Source organism: Muscardinus avellanarius (assembly GCF_963383645.1).
Source record: "Muscardinus avellanarius genome assembly, chromosome: 6".
NCBI lineage: Eukaryota > Metazoa > Chordata > Mammalia > Rodentia > Gliridae > Muscardinus > Muscardinus avellanarius.
The window spans coordinates 138,703,694-138,724,362 of record NC_137791.1 but is presented as its reverse complement, the minus strand read 5'-3'; the positions used below and the strand labels follow the sequence as shown (position 1 = coordinate 138,724,362).

At 48.9% G+C, this 20,669-nt stretch overlaps 1 protein-coding gene across 3 annotated transcripts in view; it reads right to left on the bottom strand.

Moving 5' to 3' along the window:
* ZFYVE28 (zinc finger FYVE-type containing 28) overlaps positions 1–20,669 on the bottom strand; it is a gene marked incomplete at both ends in the record, with an annotated part of 111,523 nt that overhangs the window by 30,380 nt on the left and 60,474 nt on the right. For all 3 annotated transcript variants that reach the window (XM_080697598.1, XM_080697599.1, XM_080697600.1), the window contains 2 exons: positions 765–2,063; positions 11,108–11,209. In XM_080697598.1, coding sequence (XP_080553724.1) covers positions 765–2,063; positions 11,108–11,209 — 1,401 coding nt within the window. The remainder of the gene's footprint in view (positions 1–764; positions 2,064–11,107; positions 11,210–20,669) is intronic.

Here is a 20,669-nt window from a genome sequence, read left to right as displayed (position 1 = left end):
CTCATGGCCCATCTGGCCTGGGTGGGTCCCCAAAAGCAGGGCCCTGGTTAAGGGTCCTGTGAGTGGTCCACCCAGCCTGGGCCTGGCCTTCGTCTCCCTCCCTGCCCCCAAGGTCCAATAAGCAGCAGGCCACCGTGCTGCCACCAGCTAAGTGCCTTGAATCACCTGCTTGGGATGGACGAAGGGAGGGACAGGGAGAGAGAGCAGCCTGGATTCTAAGGGAACATACACATGTCAGCACCCCGCAGACAAGGGGCAGAGATCCCTGGGAGCCCTCCTGGCCTACCCCTGTGGGGAGGGAAGATGGAGCCCAGGAGGGGGGCGGTCTCAGGAGCCCGCCATGGCCGGGCTCCATGCCCGCCTCCGAGGGTCTGCACACTTCAGCACTCTCTAAGCCCAACAGCCCAAGTCAGCAGAGAAGCAGACAGGGCGCTGAGTCATGGCCACGGCCACAGGCGGGACGCACACCAATGGCTGTCTACCACTGCCCAGGCCACGCACAGGCCACAGTGGAGAAAGGCAGGCCTAAGGGTGGCACTGTGGAGCACCATGCAAGGGAGACTGGGCCCTGGGGGTCATTTCTTGGTGGCCTAACTTCCTGCAGGCCAGGTAAGTCCAGGGCCAGCCCCATCCCGGTCCCCACGCATGAGCCACACACCCGGGGCCAGCCCTGGCACTTGCCGATGGCCTGGAGGCCCTAGCTGAAACACGGATGCTGTGAGAATCAGGTGGAGTCCAGGCTCTGGTGCAGAACCAGCCCTTACCTGGAGTCTGACAGATGCTGCAGCTGCTCCCGGGCAGCCTCTCCTGGAGGACAGTCCCCGTTGGGTGCAGGGAGCTTCCCAGGGACCTGCTCGTGGGCCTCAGTCTCCTGCCGGCCCAGGGCCTGGCCCTCTCTCTGTGGCCCATCTGCGGTGTCCCCCTGGGGCACCGGGGTATGTGCCAGGCACTTGTTGGACATGGGGGCTTTGGGCTCCTGTCTGTCCGAGGCATCTTCTGCAGGTGAGCTGGCCTCAGCAGGCCAGGCCACATCCAGCCTCTCAGGGCCCTTGTCGCCAGCCTTGGTTAAGCCTGCAGCGGGGTAAGAGGTGCTAAGGATGCTGTCCGGGCCACACTTGTCCCGCAGGCGCTCCGCTGTGTCCTCCCTGCCGTCCCCGCAGCTCCCACAGCACACGCAGGAGTGAAGCAGGCAGCTGGTAGCCGCAGTGCTGAGTTTGTGGGTGCTGTCCCCCGTACCCTCAGCCCCGGGCTCCGGCGGGGAAAGGCTGCGGCCCGGGGCTTCCTGGGTGGCCACGGAGTCTGGGGAGGCAGGTGACTTGGGGTTGAAGATGACTGTGGCCGAGAGCTTCATGCCCCCTGTCCGGTGGGCGATCATCTCGGCCGTCTCTGCGTCGGCCGCACTCACCTCCCAGCCATCCAGGTACAGCTGTGAGTCCAGGCAGCTGCAGACCGCGGTGCCTGGCAGGCTGCCCGGCAGGGCCTTGGTGTCTTCCAGGTTGTTGTTATTGCTCCAGTCCTCCTCCTTCCCTACCATGGGCAGGCCCTCACCCTCCTCCACGCTCTGCCCGCTCTGCTGGGGGCTGGCTCCAGCCCTGACTGCCCACCGTAATGAGGCGCCCGGGACCTCAGCGGGGGCCTCCACAGCCTCCAGGTCCTCCATGAAGAACACCCGCTCCTCCTCGTCACTGCCTGACTTCAGCTGCGCTCTGCCTGGGGAGGCATCCCTGCCGGGACTGCCCTCGGCACCCGGCCTGTGTGCAGGAGACTGGCAGGCGCTGGGCGGCGAGAGCAGGGAGGACATCTCGTCCCCAGCCCTGTGCACCATACGGCTCAACTCCTCCAGCTCCTGGTCATCGTACTGCATTGAGCAGGCCAGCTCTTCCTCTGAGTTTTTGGCCTTGGCCGAGAGTGGCTCCTCTGGGGGAAGGGATGTGGAAAAGGCAGGTGTCAGGGCAGGGGGCGCTTGGGCATCCGCCCGGATGGGCAGCTCTACATCCTGGGAGACACAGAGGCTCCGCTCCAGCGTGTGCAGCTCCTCCTCGGTCAGCGCCTGCAGCAGATCCCTATGGCATAGGACAGAAACAAGTGTGAGGATCCCAAAGGCTAGACCCAGCTCAGCCAGAGTGGACGCAGACTCTAAATTCAAGATCAGCAGAAACGCGACAGGCAGCCAGGTGTGGTGGCAGACACTTGTAATCCCAGAACTTGGGAGGCGGAGACAGGAGGATCGCAGGTTCACGACCAGCCTCTGCTACTTAGCGAGGCCCTTTGCAACTTAGCGAGACTGCCTCAAAAATGAAGAATAAAAAAATTGGGCTGGGGGTGTGGCTGGGAGGTAGAATGCCCCTTGGTTCAATCCCCAGCACTGCAAGGAAAGGAAAGGAAAGGAGAGAGAGAGAGAGAGAGAGAGAGAGAGAGAGAGAGAGAGAGCGCGCGTGTGTGTGCAAAGCAAGAGGCAGCAAACGCAGGCATTGAGTTCACAAGGCACTGCAAGGTGTCAAGGTGTCAAGGCTGAGACAGGAGTATCACAGGTTCATTGCCAGCCTTGGCAACTTAGTGAGATGCTGTTTCAATTAAAAAAAAAAAAAAGCCAGTCATGGTTGTAATCCCAGCATCTGGTGGGAGACTGAGACAAAAGGATCACAGGTTTACCACCAGCCCAGCAACTTAAGCAAGACCCTGTTTCAAAATAAAAAATAAAAGAGGCTGGAATGTAGCTCAGAGGGAGAATGCCTGAGTTCAATCCCAGGTGTAACTCACAGGTAGAATGCCCCTGGGTTCAGACCCCAGTATTACAAAAACCAAAACCAAAAAACCACCTTTTAAGGAGTGGAAAAAAGTATGCGTAGTTTGATATCTAGATGGTATCCTTCTGTTCAGCAGGCACACACCAGGCACAGCATGAGGAGGAAACATACACAGGGAGGAGGCAGGCAGGTGGTCCAGCTGGGCTCCCTGCAGCTGGGCGGGACAGACAATGAACTAGTATTTGTGCAATGACCTAACTGTAATGGAGCCACAGCCTGGCCAGGCTTCCTGGAGGAGGGGCATCGGGCCAAGACTTGAAGGTGCATTTAAATTTAGTTCCAGGAAGGAAGGACCTGGAGCCTGGCATCTGGGCCAATGGATGTTACTTTCTGTTGGGAAAGGCTCAGGCCGTGTGGTCTGAGCCCCACACTGCTCATTCCAGTGTATCCAGAAATATGCGGGAAAGCGTGCTTCTCAGAAGTAAATCTGCAAACTTGAACGTGCTCTGTGAACATTGTTCAGGTCAAGAAATAAAACACCTAGTTTGGCTTGTCATCCCGGCATTCAGGAGCCTGAGACTGGAGGATCAGGTCCAAACAGCCTCGGCTACTTAGTGAGGCCCTCTGCAACTTAGTGACACCTTGTTTCAAAATAAAGAATGAAAAACAGGGCAGGGAGTGTAGCTCAGAGGTTGAATGCCCCTTGGTTCTATCCCCAGACCTGCAATAAATAAATAAATAAATAAATAAATAAATAAATAAATAAATAAAAAATAAAAAAAAACACCTAGTTGGGTGTGGTGGCGCACGCTTGTAATTCCAGCATTTTGGAGGTTGGGATAGGAGAATAGTGGTTCGTGGCCAGCCTCAGCTACCGAGTGAGGCCCTTTGCAACTCAGTGAGACCATTTCAAAATAAAGAATAAAAATAAGGCTGGGGGTGTGGTTTGGTGGTAGACTGTCCCTGGGTTTAATCCCCAGTACTGCAAAAATAAAAAATTAAAACCTAGCCGGGCTAGGTGAGCACACAGCTGTAATCCCAGTACTTGGGAGATTGAGACAGGAGGAGTACACATCTGTAAGGAGGAGTACACATCTGTAAGGAGGAGGATGGCCTTGGCTGTTGTTTTTTGTTTTGTGTATGGTACTGGGGGTGGAACCCAGAGGCTTTCTACCTCCGGGCTATACTCCCAGACCTATTTTATACTTTATTTGGAAACAGGGTCTCACTAAGTTGCTGAGAGCCTCACTCAGTAGCTGAGGCTGGCTTTGAACCTGTGCGATCCTCCTGTCTCAGCCTCCCAAATGCTGGGATTACATGGGTGTGCCACCATGCCCGACTACCTTGGCTGTTTTTAATTTTTGGGTTTTGTTTTTGTTTCGGTACTGGGGGTAGAACCCAGGGGCAGTGTACCTCTAGTTACACCTCCACCTCCAGCCCTATTTTTTAGTCTTTCACTTTTTTGAAACAGGGTCTCACTGAGTTGCGAAGGATCTCACTAAGTAGCTGAGGCTACTGCGATCCTCAGGTCTCTGCCTCCTGAATGCTGCTGAGATTACAAGTGTGCGCCACCATGCCTGGGTGGGAAGGTTTTTAAATAATGGATTAAATTTTAATACTTTTTTTTTTTTTGGTGGTACTGGGTTTCCTGGAAACCCTTCTCCGGGCTACACTCCCAGACCTATTTTTATTTGGAAACAGGGTCTCTTAAGCCAGCACGGCTGGCTTCGAACCAGCACGATCCTCCTGTCTCGGCCTCCCAAGCGCAGGGATTACAAGCGTGCACCACCACACCCGGCTAAATTTTAATACATTTTGGACCTCAAAGAATTCTTAGTTCTTCTTCCACTGGCTTTGAATAGTTAGTATTGGACAATTTTGTCCTTTTCATTTTAAATATTGTTCACAGTATCCTATTACTATCATTTTGATGTCTATAAGGTCTGTAGTGATGTCTCCTTTCCATTCTCTTTTTTTTTTTTTTTTTTTTTTGTGGTACTGGGGTTCCTGGAAGCCCTTCTACCTCCAGGCTACACTCCCAGACCTATTTTTTATACTTTTTTATTTAGAAACGGTCTCCTAAGCCAGCACGCGCAGCTGGCTCCGAACCTGCGTGATCCTCCTGTCTCTGCCTCCCAAGCATGGGGATTACAAGCGTGTGCCACCACGCCCGGCCTTCCATCCTTATTTTTATGTCTTCTCTATTTTATCTTAACTAGTCTTGCTAGGAAATTATCATTTCATTAATTTTTTTAAAGACCAACTTTTGGCTTTGTTAAGTTCCTCTATCATACGTCTTTTCTCTATTTCATTGACGTCTGTTCTTTTATTACTTCTTTTCTCCTGCATTATGATAAACTTTATTACTGTTGAGTTCCTTTGGATAAAATTTAAATAACTGAGTTTCATCCTTTCTTCTTTTCTAATTCAGAGCACTTTTGTTATCAATATTCATATTTATATTAACCCATATGGTAGTCTTCTCTTACATTTCACATTTCTACCTGAAATCGCCTTTTTATTCCTGAAGAACTTCACTTAGTCTTTCTTTATGTGCAGGCTACCTACCAATAACAAATCTCTTCAGCCTTGTATTTGGAATAATTCATGATTTCACCGTGTGTGTGTGTGTGTGTGTGTGTGTGTGTGTGTGTGTGTGTGTGTGTTTTACTGGGGATGGAACCCAGGGGCATACTACCTCTGAGCTATATCCCAAGGCTGATTTTATTCTTGTATTTTGAAATAGGGTCTAAGTTACAGCAGACCTCACTAAGTTGCTGAGGCTGGCCACAAACCTGTCATCCTCCCGCCTCCACCTTCCATACTGGGATTACAAACATGTGCCACAATGTCTGGCTTCACTTTCATTTTTGAAAGATAGTTTTGCTGTTCATGAAATTCCAGTTGACAGCCATTCTTTCAACACTTTAGATATATTTCATTTCATGGCCTGCTACATTTCTTTCTCTTCTTTCTTTATCTTGTTTGTGCTTTTATTGGTGCATTATAGTCTTACATCAGAATGTAAATCATGTTGACAATGACATACGTGCACATGGTCTTGACTTTTTTTGTGTGGGGATGAGCATTCTATATCCGAGTTACACCCCTGGTCCTATTTTTAGTCTTTTTTATTGTTTGAAACAGGATCTGAGTTGTAAAGGGCCTCAGTAAGTAGCTGAGGCTGTCTGCAAACCGTGATCTTCTGGTCTCTGCCTCCTGAATGCTGAGATTACAAGCCCGGCTCTTGACTTTTTTTTTGAGAAGGTAGCTATCTTATACTCTTTTCAAAGTAGTATGCTTTTTTCTCTTGCTTCTTTAAAAACTTCTTTCCTTTGTTTTGAAAAATTTTATGATGACATAGTTGGATATGCTTTATATATATCTTGCTTGTAGTTTTCTCGAACATCCCGAATCTCTGGGTATGGGATTTCTCATCAGTTTTGGAAAATTCTTAGCCATTACTTCTTTGAATACCGCTTCTTCCCGTTCTCTCCACCCCTCTTTGTGGACCCTCATCGTGTAACGCACATCTCTCGTGCTGTGCTGCTGTTTCTAGCTCCCCACTCTCCTTCTGCATGCCGCTCTGGCTCTTCTGTCGGCATCTTCAAGCCCATCGTTACCACTTCTTTATTCTCCTGGGTCCCATCTGCTAACATGCCATCAGCTGTTTCCTTATTTTCAGACTGAGTTTTCTTAGCTCTAGAGCTCCAGTTCTCTAGATTGTCCATCCTCTTACCCAACTGTATCCTCTCTCCTGTATTCTGAGTACAGTCATCATAATTACGGTCAAGACTTTGTGGATTAACTCTACCATCTGGATTATATTCAGTCCTCGTCGATTCGCTGGCTCTTCTCTTGAACGTCAATTACATTTCTTGCCTCCTCAATCTTCTAGCTATTTGGAGTTATGTGACCAACACGGCAAATATAAGAATTTCAGGGTGACAAGTGATGTTTCCTTTCACCTGCAGGGCTCTCCTTTCCTCTCTAAGGCAGGCAGTGTGAGGTCCTTCTTTCACCTGCAGGACTCTCCTTTCCTCTCTAAGGCAGGCAGTGTGAGGTCCTTCTTTCACCTGCAGGGCTCTCCTTTCCTCTCTAAGGCAGGCAGTGTGAGGTCCTTCTTTCACCTGCAGGGCTCTCCTTTCCTCTCTAAGGCAGGCAGTGTGAGGTCCTTCTTTCACCTGCAGGGCTCTCCTTTCCTCTCTAAAGCAGGCAGTGTGAGGTCCTTCTTTCATCTGCAGGGCTCTCCTTTCCTCTCTAAGGCAGACAGTGTGAGGGTCCTTTACTGCAGTGTGTTTAACTAGAGCAATCAGGGCTGAGCAGCAGCTTCAGTCTGTTACTGCTGTCCTGAACCTGGCGGGTCTCTGCCTTCCCGCACTCCAAAGTCTTCAGGAGACCCAGCTCTGCCCTTCCAGATTCAAGCCAGCTCCAGCCTCTGCCCTATGTAGCTTCAAAATCTGGCCAAGGATCCAGGCGTGGTGGCGCACACTTGCAATCCCAGCATTTGGGAGGCTAAGACAGAAGGATCACAGTTTGTGACCAGCCTCAGCTACTTAGTGAGACCTCTGTAACTTAGTGAGACCCTGTTTCAAAATAAAGAATAAGCCGGGCGTGGTGGCGCACGCTTGTAATCCCAGCATTTGGGAGGCTTGAGACTGGAGGATCGCGGTTCGCGGACAGCTTCAGCTACTTAGTGAGGCCCTCTGCAACTCAGTGAGACCCTGTTTCAAAATAAAGAATAAAAAATAGGGCATAGGCTGTAGCTTGGAGGTCTAATGCCCCTGGGTTCCATCCCCAGACCTGCAAGAAAGAAAGAAAGAAAGAAAGAAAGAAAGAAAGAAAGAAAGAAAGAGAAAGAAAAGGAAAGGAAAGAAGAATAAGATAGGGCTGGGGGTGTAGCTCAGAGGTAGAATGCCCCTGGGTTCCATTCCCAGTACTGCAAATAAATAAATAAATAAATAAATAAATAAATAAATAAATAAATAAATAAGGGTCTGGGCCAAGGGTGTCTGGGGAGGCTGGCCATGTGTTAGGCTTTATCTCCCAAGCACCTCAGGACTGCAGGAAACCTCCCCTGCCACAGAGGAACTTTCTGGCCAGTTTCTGAAATGTTCCCCAGCCCCTTGCAACTGAGTCCTCTCTTTCAGCAGAGATTCTCTGCCTGGGAAACCTGGGCCTTGGACAAGTGTTAACACAGGCCTGGAATCATCAAATGTTTCCTGGGAAAAGTAGGGCCAGATAAGATGATGGACCGCTCCTCTCCTCTCCAAAAAGGCTCTCTCCTCCCCAGAACTGGCCCATCCAGTCCTCACCTCCACAGTTCAACGACTTTACATATGCCTCTTGTAGCTATTGCAGTTTTTTGTAGCTGTGGCAGCTGGAGAATTGGCCTCTGCAGCCTGAGGCAAACTGTTCCAAAGCAGAAGCCTTGCCCTCACTGTCAACGAGTGAAGGCAGCTTGTAGTGCGGCCTACATTTAATAGCACTCATGCATAAAATACTCGCTTGCAAAAGTTCACCTTATCATATTCCAATGGACATCAAGTTGTTTTAGGAGCCACTTGGCTAGCTCTTTTCTTTCTTCTGTCATTATTTCTTTGCTTATTTTTGCAGTACTAGGGATTGAACCCAGGGCCTTGTACATGCTACGCAAGCACTCTACCGCTGAGCTACATCTCAAACTTTTTTTTGGTGGTACTGAGGGTACTGTAGCTCTTCTACCTCCGGGCTACACTCCCAGACCTATTTTTACCTTTTTTTTTTTTTTGGAAACAGGGTCTCCTAAGCCAGAGTGCGCGGCTGGCTTCGAACCTGCGCGATCCTCCTGTCTCTGCCTCCCAAGCGCGGGGATTACAAGCGTGCGCCACCACGCCCGGCTCAAACTCTTTTAAAATAAATTTTTTTTTGAGAAAGGGTCATGTCAAGTTGCCAAGGCTGGTTTTTTTTGTTTATTTGTTTGTTTTTTTGGTGGTACTGGGGTTCCTGGAAACCCTTCTACCTCCGAGCTATACTCCCAGACCTATTATATATGTGTGTGTGTGTGTGTGTGTGTGTGTGTGTGGTTTTTTTTTTTTTTGAAACAGGGTCTCCTAAGCCAGCAAGGCTGGCTCCAAACCAGCGTGATCCTCCTGTCTCTGCCTCCGCCAAGGCTGGTTTTGAACTTGTGATCCTCGTGCCTAAGCCTCCCCAGCAACTGGGATTATAGAAGTGCACACCACACCCAGCTTCTCTCTGCTGTCCGCCTGCCCGCCCACTCGCTCTCGCTTTCCCTTCCTCCCTCCCTCCCTCCCTCTCTTTCTTTCTTTCTTTCTTTCTTTCTTTCTTTCCTTCTTTCTCTCTTTCTTGTACTGGGGATTGAATCTAGGGAATTCGACTTCTGGATTATACTATTTTTTCATTTTTTAAATTCTTTTGTGGTGCTGGGGATTAAACTCAGCAGCATTCTACCTCTGAGCTACAGCCCCAGCCCAATTTTTTACTTTTGCTTTTTTTTTTTTTTGTGGTACTAGGGGTGGAATCCAGGGCCTTTCTACCTCCGGGCTATATTTCCAGACCTATTTTATATTTCTTTAATTTGGAAACAGGGTCTCACTAAGTTGCTGAGAGCCTCACTAAGTAACTGAGACTGGCTTTGATCCTGTGTGATCCTCCTGTCTCAGCCTCCCAATATTCTTTATTTTTGAAACAGGGTCTCACTAAGTTGCAGGGGCCTCACTAAGTAGCGGAGGCTGGTAGCGAAACTGCATCCTCCTGTCTCAACCTCCCAGTACTGGGATTCCAAGGGTGCGCCACCACGCACAGCTATTTTTGTTTAGAAACCATGTCTTGCTAGCTGCTGAGGCTGGTCATGAACCTGTGACCTCCGATCTCAGTCTCTCAGCCACCATGCCTGGCTTCCCCTGCTCTTCATTCCCGAGGTGAAGGCCTCAGTGTCTAAAACTCTACCTGTCAGATCACAGCACTCGGTGATAGAGAGCCCTCTCTGTCCCTGTCCCTGGAGTAGCCACAGGCACCTAGTTCTCCCTGCTCTGCACCATGGGGACTACAAGAAGCACTGGAGGCGTGGCAGGCAGGTGGCCTTGGGCTGTGGGTGGAGTCCTGGATACCCCCCACCCATGAGTGACAATTCGCAGGTTGGGCCACAGGGTGAGCTGCAGTCTTGATCTGTCTGCATGGGCTCTGAGTGCCACGTTGAGAGTGCTACTTAACGGGAGCGGGGGCCTTGCCTGCTCATATTGATGGAGAAGGCCCTGGCTTCTCAGATGCTAGTGTTGGCTCCCAACGCCACGCCTGTCGCGTGGTCGCCCTCCCAGAGCAGCTCAGAACCATGCGGGCTGCTTGTGGACGTTCTGCCTCCGAACTGACCTTTCTCTCCATTGCCTGTGCTGAGGGTGGACGCACCTCCCAGGGCCCCCATCTGACTCTCGAGTGGCCCACATGGTGGGCCTCTCCAGGCCTGGGTCTACCACACAATGCCGGTCCCTCCCCGTGTTCCCACCCACTGTCCCTCCTGCACTAGCTCGTGTGCTGGGGCCTTGCGTGTTCCTTCCTGGCCACAGCTGGCCCATCACCCTCCTCACTTACCATCACCTCCTCTCCAGATGCCACCCATTCAGGGCAGGGCCCCAGCCTCGGGGCCCAGGGGTCAGAGCAGCAGCCAACAGCCATGGGACTAAAGAAACACCCACTGTCCACAGGGAGTCTGGACAGGCAGCACTGCCGGCTCCTCAGGCCTGGCTCCATGCCCTCCAGGTCCCCTAGGCTGGCTGTGGCTAAGGCCACCCCACACTGGGCATGTTCTGAAGAAGCCTCGGCAAGTTCTGCCAGACCCAGGACAATGCTGCCAGGGCACAGGGACTCACCAACACCCAGAGAGAGGGCTTCCCAGAGCCAGGAGCCAGGGGCCAGCGAGGTGCTCAGAGGTCATGCGGCCAGCCCAGCCCTCCCGAAGACCACTGGGCTGACAGCTCAGTCCACACACAGAAAGGGTGGCACTTCAAAAGGCTCTGATGCAGGGGCACAAACCTCACGATAATGACAGAGACCAGCACTTGAGCGCCTGTGGCTTGAACAGAGGGAAACCTGGGGTTTCAATGGATGAAGGTGAAGAAAGAGCTGCCCAGGCCACAGAGCTCTGAGAGCACCGGTCTCCCTCCCTGCAGCTCAGCACAACACACCAGCTCCCTGCCACAAGAGAAGCCAGGCAGGGGAGGCCCAGGCCTGAGAGGCCAGGCAGGGGTGGTGGGCCCCAAGCAAGGTATTTAGCCTCTGCAGGGGCCACGGGGCCCAAGGGGACCCCAGGCTGGAGCTCCCCGCATCCTGCCGGTCCCCCGCCCCTCTCTGCCCTCAGCCCCCACCTTATTTTCCGCAGCAACGTGTGGAAGGGCCGAAACAGTTCCGACATGTCCTCCGTCTTGCGGTCCAAGTTCAGGGGGCCATCCGCGTAGACCACGAGGCCACTGCATTTGAGACACGAAAGCCAGTGTGGTCAGTCCTGTGGGCCTCTGGGCCAGCCTGGGACCCCGGCTTCAACACCTGCCAGGAAACCCAGACCGGCCCCATGGTCCTTCTCAACTCCATCCCCCCCCCCCTCTCACAACTGACTCTTGAATAAGCACAGAGAACCTCAGTGAAAACCATCACCAGACTGACTGCCCCGCAGCCAATCAGCTCACGTTCACGGGGGATCACCAGGCCCCGCAGCCAATCAGCTCACGTTCACGGGGGAGTCACCAGGCCCCGCAGCCAATCAGCTCATGTTCACGGGGGAGTCACCAGGCCCCACAGGGCTATATCTGGACACATCAGTGTTGCAATCAGAGGCCTCAGCATGGAGATTTGTTACTACAAACCCAGGCCTTGAAAATGGAGGACCAGGCTGGGCGTGGTGGTGCACTCCTATAATCCCAGCATTCAGGAGGCTGAGACATAAGGATCCGGGTTCGCAGCCAGCCTCAGCTACTTAGTGAAGTCTTCTGCAACTTAGTGAGACCCTGGTTCAAAATAAAGAATAATCCGGGCATGGTGGCGCACGCTTGTAATCCCCACGCTTGGGAGGCGGAGACAGGAGGATCACACAGGTTCTAAGCCAGCTGTGCTGGCTTAAGAGACCCTGTTTCCAAATTAAAAAAAAAAAAAAGTATATTTTAAAAAATAGGTCTGGGAGTGTAGCCCGGAGGTAGAAGGGTTTCTAGGAATCCCAGTACCACCAAAAAATAAAAAATAAAAATAAAAAAAAGAATAAAAAATAGCCGGGCATGGTGGCGCATGCCTGTAATCCCCGCACTTGGGAGGTTGAGACAGGAGGATCGCACAGGTTCAAAGCCAGCTTCAGCTACTTAGTGAGGCTCTCAACAACTTAGTGTGACCCTGTTTCCAAATAAAATATAAAATAGGTCTGGGAGTATAACCTGGAGGTAGAAAGCCCCTGGGTTCCACCCCAGCACCACCAAAAAAAATTTAAAAAAATAAAAAATAGGGCTGGGGCTGTAGCTCAGAGGTAGAATGCTCCTGGGTTCCATCCCCAGGCAAAAATAAATAAATAAATAAAAAATAAAAAAAAAGAAAAGAAAAGAAAAGAAAGGAAGGAAACTGGAGGGCTGAAGCCGGGCATGTTGGCACATGTTTGTAATCCCAGTATTTGGGAGGCTGATACAGGAGGATCGCAGTTCACAGCCAGCCTCAGCTACTTAGGGAGGCCCTTTGCAACTCAGTGAGACCCTGTTTCAAAGTAAAGAATAAAAAATAGCGCTGGGGGTGTAGCTCAGAGGTAGAATGCCTCTGGATTCTATCCTCAGTAACTGAAAAATAAAAAAAGAAAAGAAAGAAAGAAAAGAAAATGGAGGGCTGGGTGTGCTGGCGCATGCTTGCAATCCCAGAACTTGGGAGAGGAGGTTCACGGTTCGTGGACAGCCTCAGCTACTTAGTGAGGCCCTTCGCAACTCAGAAAGACCCTGTTTCCAAAAATAAAAAGACTAAAAAATAGGGCTGGAGGTGTAGCTCAGAGATATAATGCTCCTAGGTTCCATCCCCAGTACTGCAAAAAAGAAAAAGAAAAAGAAAAAGAAAATGGAGGGACTGGAGTTTGGTCTAAACTTAACTGTGGAGGTTTATGAGAATTAAACCTGAAACTGTCTACTTCAAAAGCAAAGCATGGGTTGGAGAACGGAGGTCACACATGGGTGCCTCATCATCCCTTAAACAGGAAGCAGCATCCTGTCACCCCCACACAGGACCGGCCCTCTCTGCCAGGTGCTCACCATCCCTGGAGACGCACTCCTGCCCCAAGCTGGGCTCTCTGGCGCCCCCTCCCAGCATTCAGCCCAACGCCTGCTAAAGGCCAGCCCTGCCCAGGGGCCCCCTGCAGACAGGGCAGCCCCAGTGTGTGCGTAGCCCTGCTTAGCTGTGAGGTCACCGCCATTGGCCAGGCTCCACCCATCTCTCCAAGAAGCCGCCTGTGACAGCCTCCGGGGCCTTGGACATGTCTGTCTCCCAGAGAATGTCCAGCTGTCCCTGAGCTTCCCCATCAGAACACAGACAGGGCCGCTTGGGTTGTCTGCATCATGGACAGACTCTGTGGGCCTCTCTGCAGATGTGACAGGGTCTTATTGCTGGGATCGGGCTCAGCCATCACCATCCAATGGAGTCCCTATCATGCAAGAACAGTAATTTTTTTTTTTTTTTGCAGTACTAGAGATTGAATCCAGGGACATTCTACCTCCAAGCTATACCCCCAGCCCTATTTTTATTCTTTATTATGAAACAGGGTCTCACTGAGTTGCAAAGGGCCTCACCAAATAGCTGAGGCTGTCCACGAACCCCGAGCCTCTTGTCTCAGCCTCCCGAATGCTGGGATTACAAGTGTGAGTACCACACCTGACTCCAATGTTAAACTTTGTGTGTGTGTGTGGGGGGGGGTTTCTGGGGATGGAACCCTTCTACCTCCGGGTTATATTCCCAGACCTATTTTATATTTTCTTTGGAAACAGGGTTTCTTAAAGCAGCTAAGGCTGGCTTCAAATCTGCGCTATCCTCCTGTCTCAGCCTCTCAAGCGTGGGGATTACAAGTGTGCGCCACCACGCCCGGCCAATGTTAAACTTTTTAAAGAACCATCCAACTGAATTCCACAGCAGCTGCTCTTTTACACTCCCACGGGCAGTGTAAAAGGGCTCCTACATGCTTCCAACACTTACTGTTTTCAGTTTTTTTTTTTAAATTATAGTCACCCTAGTGGGTGTGAAGTGGTAGCTCACTGGGTTTTTATTTGGCTTGCATTTCTCTCTGTCTCTGTCTCTGTCTCTGTCTCTGTCTCTGGTACTGGGGATTAAGCCCAGAGGTATTCTACCCCTGAGCCTCCCCCACCCCCAAACTGGGGATGAAGCCCAGGGGCATTTTATCTCTGAGCTACAGCCCCAGCCTTTTTTATTCTTTATTTTGAAACAAGATCTCACTGAGTTGCAAAGGGCTCCACTAAGTTGCTGAGGCTGGATACAAAACCCGATCCTCCTGTCTAAGCCTCCAGAATGCTGGAATTATGAGCCTGTGCCACCAAGCCCAGCTTACCCCAAGCCTTATTTAAAAAAAAAATTTTTTTTTAAAATATTTAAACAGGGTCTCATTAGGCTGCTGAGAGCTTCACTAAATTGCTGAGACTGGCCTCAAACTTGTGATCAGCTCAGCCTCCCAAGTGCTGGGATTACAAGCGTGTGCCACCAGCCGAGCTGACTTGCTGAACACTTTCCCGTGTGCTTGCTGGCCTTTCCTGAATCTTCCCTGAAATGTCTGTTCAAGTCTTTGCCCACGTTTGAACTGGGTTGTCTGTTGTGTCTTTTTATTGAGTTGCAAGAGATTTTTATATGTTCTGAATACTAGTATGTGCTTTGCAAATATCTTCCCCTCTCTTTAGTTTTTCTTTCCAGTTTCATAATAATTTCCCTTGATGCACAGCAGATTAATTAGATGAAATTCAGTTTATCTATTTTTCCTTTTGTTGCTAGTACTTTTGGTGTCAAACTCAACAATTCACTGCCAAATTGGCAGGCACATTTTGCCCCAGCCTTAGAAGAGGAGGAGTGAAGGGTGGCTTGATCTGCAATGTCCCCCAAAGGTCTCATTTGTTCAGAGTGGGGCATAGGGGAGTAACTGGATGGCGAGGGCTCAGAGTCACCAGTGATGGATGGATTCATCCACTGAAGGTGGGAGAAACCATTGTGGGTGGGCCTAGATGAAGAGAGTGGGTCACAGGCATCGTCTCCCCATCTCTCTCTCCTCTCTCTCCTCTCTCTCTCCTCTCTCTCTCCTTCCTCTCCTCTCCTCTCCTCTCCTCCTCTCTCTCTCTCTCTCTCTCTCCTCTCTCTCCTCTCTCTCTCCTCTCTCTCTCTCTCTCTCTCTCTCTCTCTCTCTCTCTCTCCTCTCTCTCCTCTCTCTCTCCTCTCTCTCTCCTCTCCTCTCCTCTCTTCTCTTCTCCTCTCTTCTCTCTCTCTCTCTCTCTCTCTCTCTCCTCTCTCTCTCCTCTCTCTCCTCTCCTCTCCTCTCCTCTCCTCTCTTCTCTCTCTCTCCTCTCTCTCTCCTCTCTCTCCTCTCCTCTCTCTCCTCTCCTCTCCTCTCCTCTCTCCTCTCCTCTCCTCTCCTCTCTTCTCTTCTCTTCCCTTCTCTCTCTCTCTCTCTCTCTCTCTCTCTCTCTCTCTCTCTCTCCTCTCCTCTCTCTCCTCTCCTCTCCTCTCCTCTCCTCTCTTCTCTCTCTCTCCTCTCTCTCTCCTCTCTCTCCTCTCCTCTCTCTCCTCTCCTCTCCTCTCCTCTCCTCTCCTCTCCTCTCTCCTCTCTCTCCTCCCTCTCCTCTCCTCTCCTCTCCTCTCTTCCCTTCTCTCTCTCTCTCTCTCTCTCTCCTCTCTCTCCTCTCTCTCTCCTCTCTCTCTCCTCTCCTCTCCTCTCTTCTCTTCTCCTCTCTTCTCTCTCTCTCTCTCTCTCTCTCTCTCCTCTCTCTCTCCTCTCTCTCCTCTCCTCTCCTCTCCTCTCCTCTCCTCTCTCCTCTCTCTCCTCCCTCTCCTCTCCTCTCCTCTCCTCTCCTCTCTTCCCTTCTCTCTCTCTCTCTCTCTCTCTCTCTCTCTCTCTCTCTCTCCCTCCGCTTCCCTGCTGCCATGAGTGGAGCAGCTCTCCTCTTCCACACATCCTCCCACCATGATATTTGGCCTCACCTCAAGCCCAGAGCAATGGGATCAGTTAACTATGGATTGAATCCTTCAAAACCATGAGCCCAAACGAACCTCCCTCCTCTAAGTTGTTAAAGTGAGGCATGTCAGTCACAGTGATGAACGTGAAGAGAGAGTTAGTTTAAGTGATTGGTTTACAAGGCTGGGAAGGCAATGGGGAGCCCACAGGCAGGCTGGGCACCCGGGAAGAACTGACACTGCAGCTGGAGTCTGGAGGCAGCCAGAGGCACATCTTCTTACTTGGGGGAATCTCATCTATTGTCTTTATGGCTTCCAATTGGTTGACGAGGCCCACTGCACTGTGGAGAGTAATCTGCTCTACGTGAAGTCTTCTGGCGTAAATGTGAATCTCATCTTTAGAATGCCTTTGCAGCAACACTGCAAAGGCAGACTGCTATTTGAACAAATATCTGAGTAGTGAGGCTTAGCCACGTGAACACCTTAAATTAAGCATCATAGGCTGGGTGCAGTGGCACATGCCCCAAACCTCAGGAGGCTGAGGCAGGAGATCACAAGTTTGAGGCCAGCCTGGGCAACTTAGTGAGATCCTGACTCAAAAATGGAGCTGTGCGTGGAGGCACATGCTTGTAATACCAGCATTTGGGAGGCTGAGACCAGAGGATCGCGGTTCACGAACAGCCTCAGCTTCTTAGGCCCTCCACAACTTAGTGAGACCCTGTTTCAAAATAAAGAATAGGGGGACTTCCAGGAATATGGCGACCGAGAAAAGCGGGGCTTAAGAGCCCCGCTAACAACGAATCTCTATTACCACAAAATCAGTGCCTTTCATAACCAGAAAACACCATCACCAGAGAAACAAAAAAATCACCAGCCCCAGAGAGGAGGGGGTCTCAGAACGGAGCTCAGAGCCACAGAGGAGATACGCTGGTTTCACAGCCGAGGACACGGCAGCAGTGCCTTACTGCCGGCGGCCGCAGAGACTCCACCGGACGGCTACGGCTACAGAACAACGCACTCAACAGCCCACCAGGCTCCAGAGAGGAGCAGCGGGCAGCAAGCCGAGGTGAGCCTCTGCGGAACAGCCCAGCAGGATTCAGCAGATTTTTCGGCACAGGGAGCGTATAAAGCTCCCAGTGGCTGGGCTCAGCACACACTGCAGGGACTCAGAGCAGAGCTCAAAACTAGAGAAGAAATACGCCAGCCTCACGGCCAAAAGTGTGGCAGCGGCGCCATATTGCCACCGGCGGCAGCAGCAGCAAATCCACCAAGTCCACTACAGCTCCATTTGCGTACTCAACAACAGTGAGTCAAATTGCGGGCCCCAGAGGAGAAATCCCAGTACTGACTCCCAAGGACTTGACCCAGTGGGGCAGTGGTGATGGCAGAGATATCACACCATAGGAGAACGCCCAACCTGGCACCCCCCCCCATGGTCTAAAGCAGCCTCTATTGACTCCCTGGGTCTGAGACTCTGTGATACAACCCAGTAAAGGAGTAGTGGGGACCGAGATACCACAGACTCGAGATCCAGAACACCTGAAGTGAAGTCGTAGTGACCCAAGGGAAGAACCCAGAGAAGGCACAAACTTCCGAAATCATGGGAAAGAGGAATAATACTGGAGCAATGAATGCCCACAACCCCACAACATCAGAACCCGATAAAACAGAAAATCAGAGATTTCTAGAAGATCAAATCAGGAAAATAACTGTAGAAATAATACAGGTGTTTTGAAAAGAATTCAGAGAGAGCCAAAAAGAGATAAAGGATGCAATTAATGAAGTAAAGGCCTCAATTCAAAGTACACACAACCGATTAGACCACATGGAGAATAGAATCTCGCTCTTAGAAGATGATCATTCCAAAAATGAACGCATAGTTTCTAATCTAGAAAAAAATATCCGACAGCAGGAATCTGACATTGAAGAAATATGGGCCCATTTTAAGAGAGCTAACCTAAGAATAATTGGAATAGAGGAGGGAAAAGAAGGTGAAACCAAAGGAATCAACAATCTCTTCAAGGAAGTAATACCAGAAGAAAATTTTACAAACATAAAGCAAGAGGTCGATACACAGGTCCAGGAAACTTATAGAACTCCCTTTAGACAGGATCGGAGAAGAGGATCCCCACGCCACATAATTGTCAAAATGACCAATGTGGAAGCCAAGCAGAGAATCTTAAAGGCAACAAAAACAAAGGGCCAAGTGACATTCAGAGGCAAACTGATTAGAATCACTCCAGACTTCCCAAACCAAGTCATGAGAGCCAGAAGGGCTTGGAGTAACATATTCCAAACTCTGAAAGAAAACAACTTCCAGCCAAAAATTTCCTACCCAGCAAAACTTTCTATCAAATTAGATGGAGAAATAAGAAGCTTCCATGACAAACACAAACTGAAGGAATTTATGTCTTCAAAACCAGCACTAGAGAAAATACTCAAAGAGATTAACTACAAAGAAGAAATAGGTAACACACACCAGAACCAGAGAAACAAGATTTTCCATCCAACAGACAACTAAGATTGGTTATCTGTGAAGATTCATTATATATGTTAGCCTTATACCTATCTCTAAATTGTACTGTTTGCTTTTATTGTTGTTAATTTTTAGGATTTTTAGTTGGAATATTAATATACCTTCAGATAAAGCATTTGGAAATATTTTATCCCATTCTATCAGTAACTTTTAACTCTGTTTACATTGTCTTTGGATATACAATATTTTATTTTTTAGGGAGTTTGTTTACCCTTTTGTTGCCTGTGCCATTGAAATCATATCCAAGAAATCACTGCCAATCTCAATGTTGTGAGGTTTTATGACCCAGATTTTCTTCTAAAAGTTTATAGTCTTAAGATTTATATTTAGGTCTTTTATCTATTTTGAGTTAATATTTGTATACGGTGTTAGATAAGGGTCCAATTTTATTCTTTTTCATGTAATTATTATTTTTCAACAATATTAAGTTAAAAGATTATTATTTCCTCCACCAAGTGTTCATGGAAACCTTGTCAAAAATAACTTGACAATATATGAAAGAATGTGTCTCTAGGCTTTTAACTCCAATGGTTTATATATCTGACTTGATAACAGTACTACACTGTTTCAATTATTGTAGCTTTATATGGTTTGAAATCAGAAAATATATATCTTCTAGCTTTGTTCTTTTTCGAGATCGTTTTTGGTATCTAGAGTCCATATTCCATATTAGGATAGATTTTTTTCTGAAAAATAAATATATAAATATATGATAGTTTCACCTAAAAAAAAAGAAAAAATATTCTCTGGTAAGAAAGAAAGCAAAAAGAAATACTGAAATGTTATCTTTAAGTCATCAAAAGCTTGGTATCAGACAAATGAAACTGTTATGTGAGATTATCATTTTTAATTTTGGATAACTTGCTATAATACTAGATGTCAACCACTAAGCCAAGCATGGGAGGGAGGGATGGGGAGGGAATGGGGTGGGGATCGGGTGGGGGCTGACTGGGCGATGTGTACATGTATGTCTACAAAAGTTTTTTTGTATCCCACTATGATGTATGAATACAGTGCACCAATAAAAATTTTTTAAAAAATGTGGAGAAAAAAAAAAGAATAATAGGGCAGGGGGTATAGCTCAAAGGTCAAATGCCCCTGGGTTCCATCTCCAGACTCACAAAAAAAAAAAAAAGAAGAAAAAAAAAATTAAAAAGGAAAGCTGGGTACAGGGGCACACACTTGTAATACCAGCATTTGGGAGGCTGAGACAGGTGGACAGCCTCAGAGACTTAGGCCCTCTGCAACTCAGTGAGACCCTGTTTCAAAATAAAGAATAAAAAATAGGGCTGGGGCCGGGCATGGTGGCGCATACTTGTAATCTCCGCGGTTGGGAAGCTGAGACAGGAGGATCGCACAGGTTCGAAGCCAGCCTCAGCTTCTTAGTGAGGCTCTCAGCAACTTACTGAGATCCTGTTTCCAAATAAAATATAAAAAATAGGTCTGGGAATATAGCCCGGAGGTAGAAAGCCCCTGGGTTCCACCCCAGTACCACCAAAAAAAAAAAAAAAAAAAAAAAAAAAAATAGGGCTGGGTGTAGCTCAGAGGTAGAATGCCCCTGGGTTCCATGCCTAGTACTGAAAAATAAAAAGTAAAAAGGGCTAATAGAGCACCCTGAGTTCAATCCCTAGTACCACACACTCACACAAAAAAATAAAGTCATCATGAGGTTTAACTCTCTTGTTTTACATGTGGCTGTCCAACGTCTCAGTAATACTTATTGAAGAGAATGTTCTTTCCGCACTGAATGATCTTGGAATCTATGTCAAATGTCAGTTGGCCTCAGATGTTTACATTTATTTCTGGCCTCTCGATTCTGTTTAGTTGGTCTCTACATCTATCCTAAAGCCAGCATCTCATTTTCTTTTTCCATTTTAATAGTTCTTGAATTTTTTTTTTTTTTTTTTTTTTTTTTTTTTTTTTTTTTTTTTGGTGGTACTGGGGTTCCTGGAAGCCCTTCTACCTCCGGGCTACACTCCCAGACCTATTTTATATTTTTATTTGGAAACGGGGTCTCTTAAGTCAGTGCTGCTGGCTTCGAACCTGCGCAATCCTCCTGTCTCCGCCTCCCAAGCGCAGGGATTACAAGCGTGTGCTACCACGCCTGGCTCCTTGGTTAAATTTACTACTCATATTTTATCCTTTTGAATGTTACTGCAAATCTCATATTTGTTTGTTTGTGGTCCTGGGGGTTGAGCCCAGGGGCATTGTGCCTT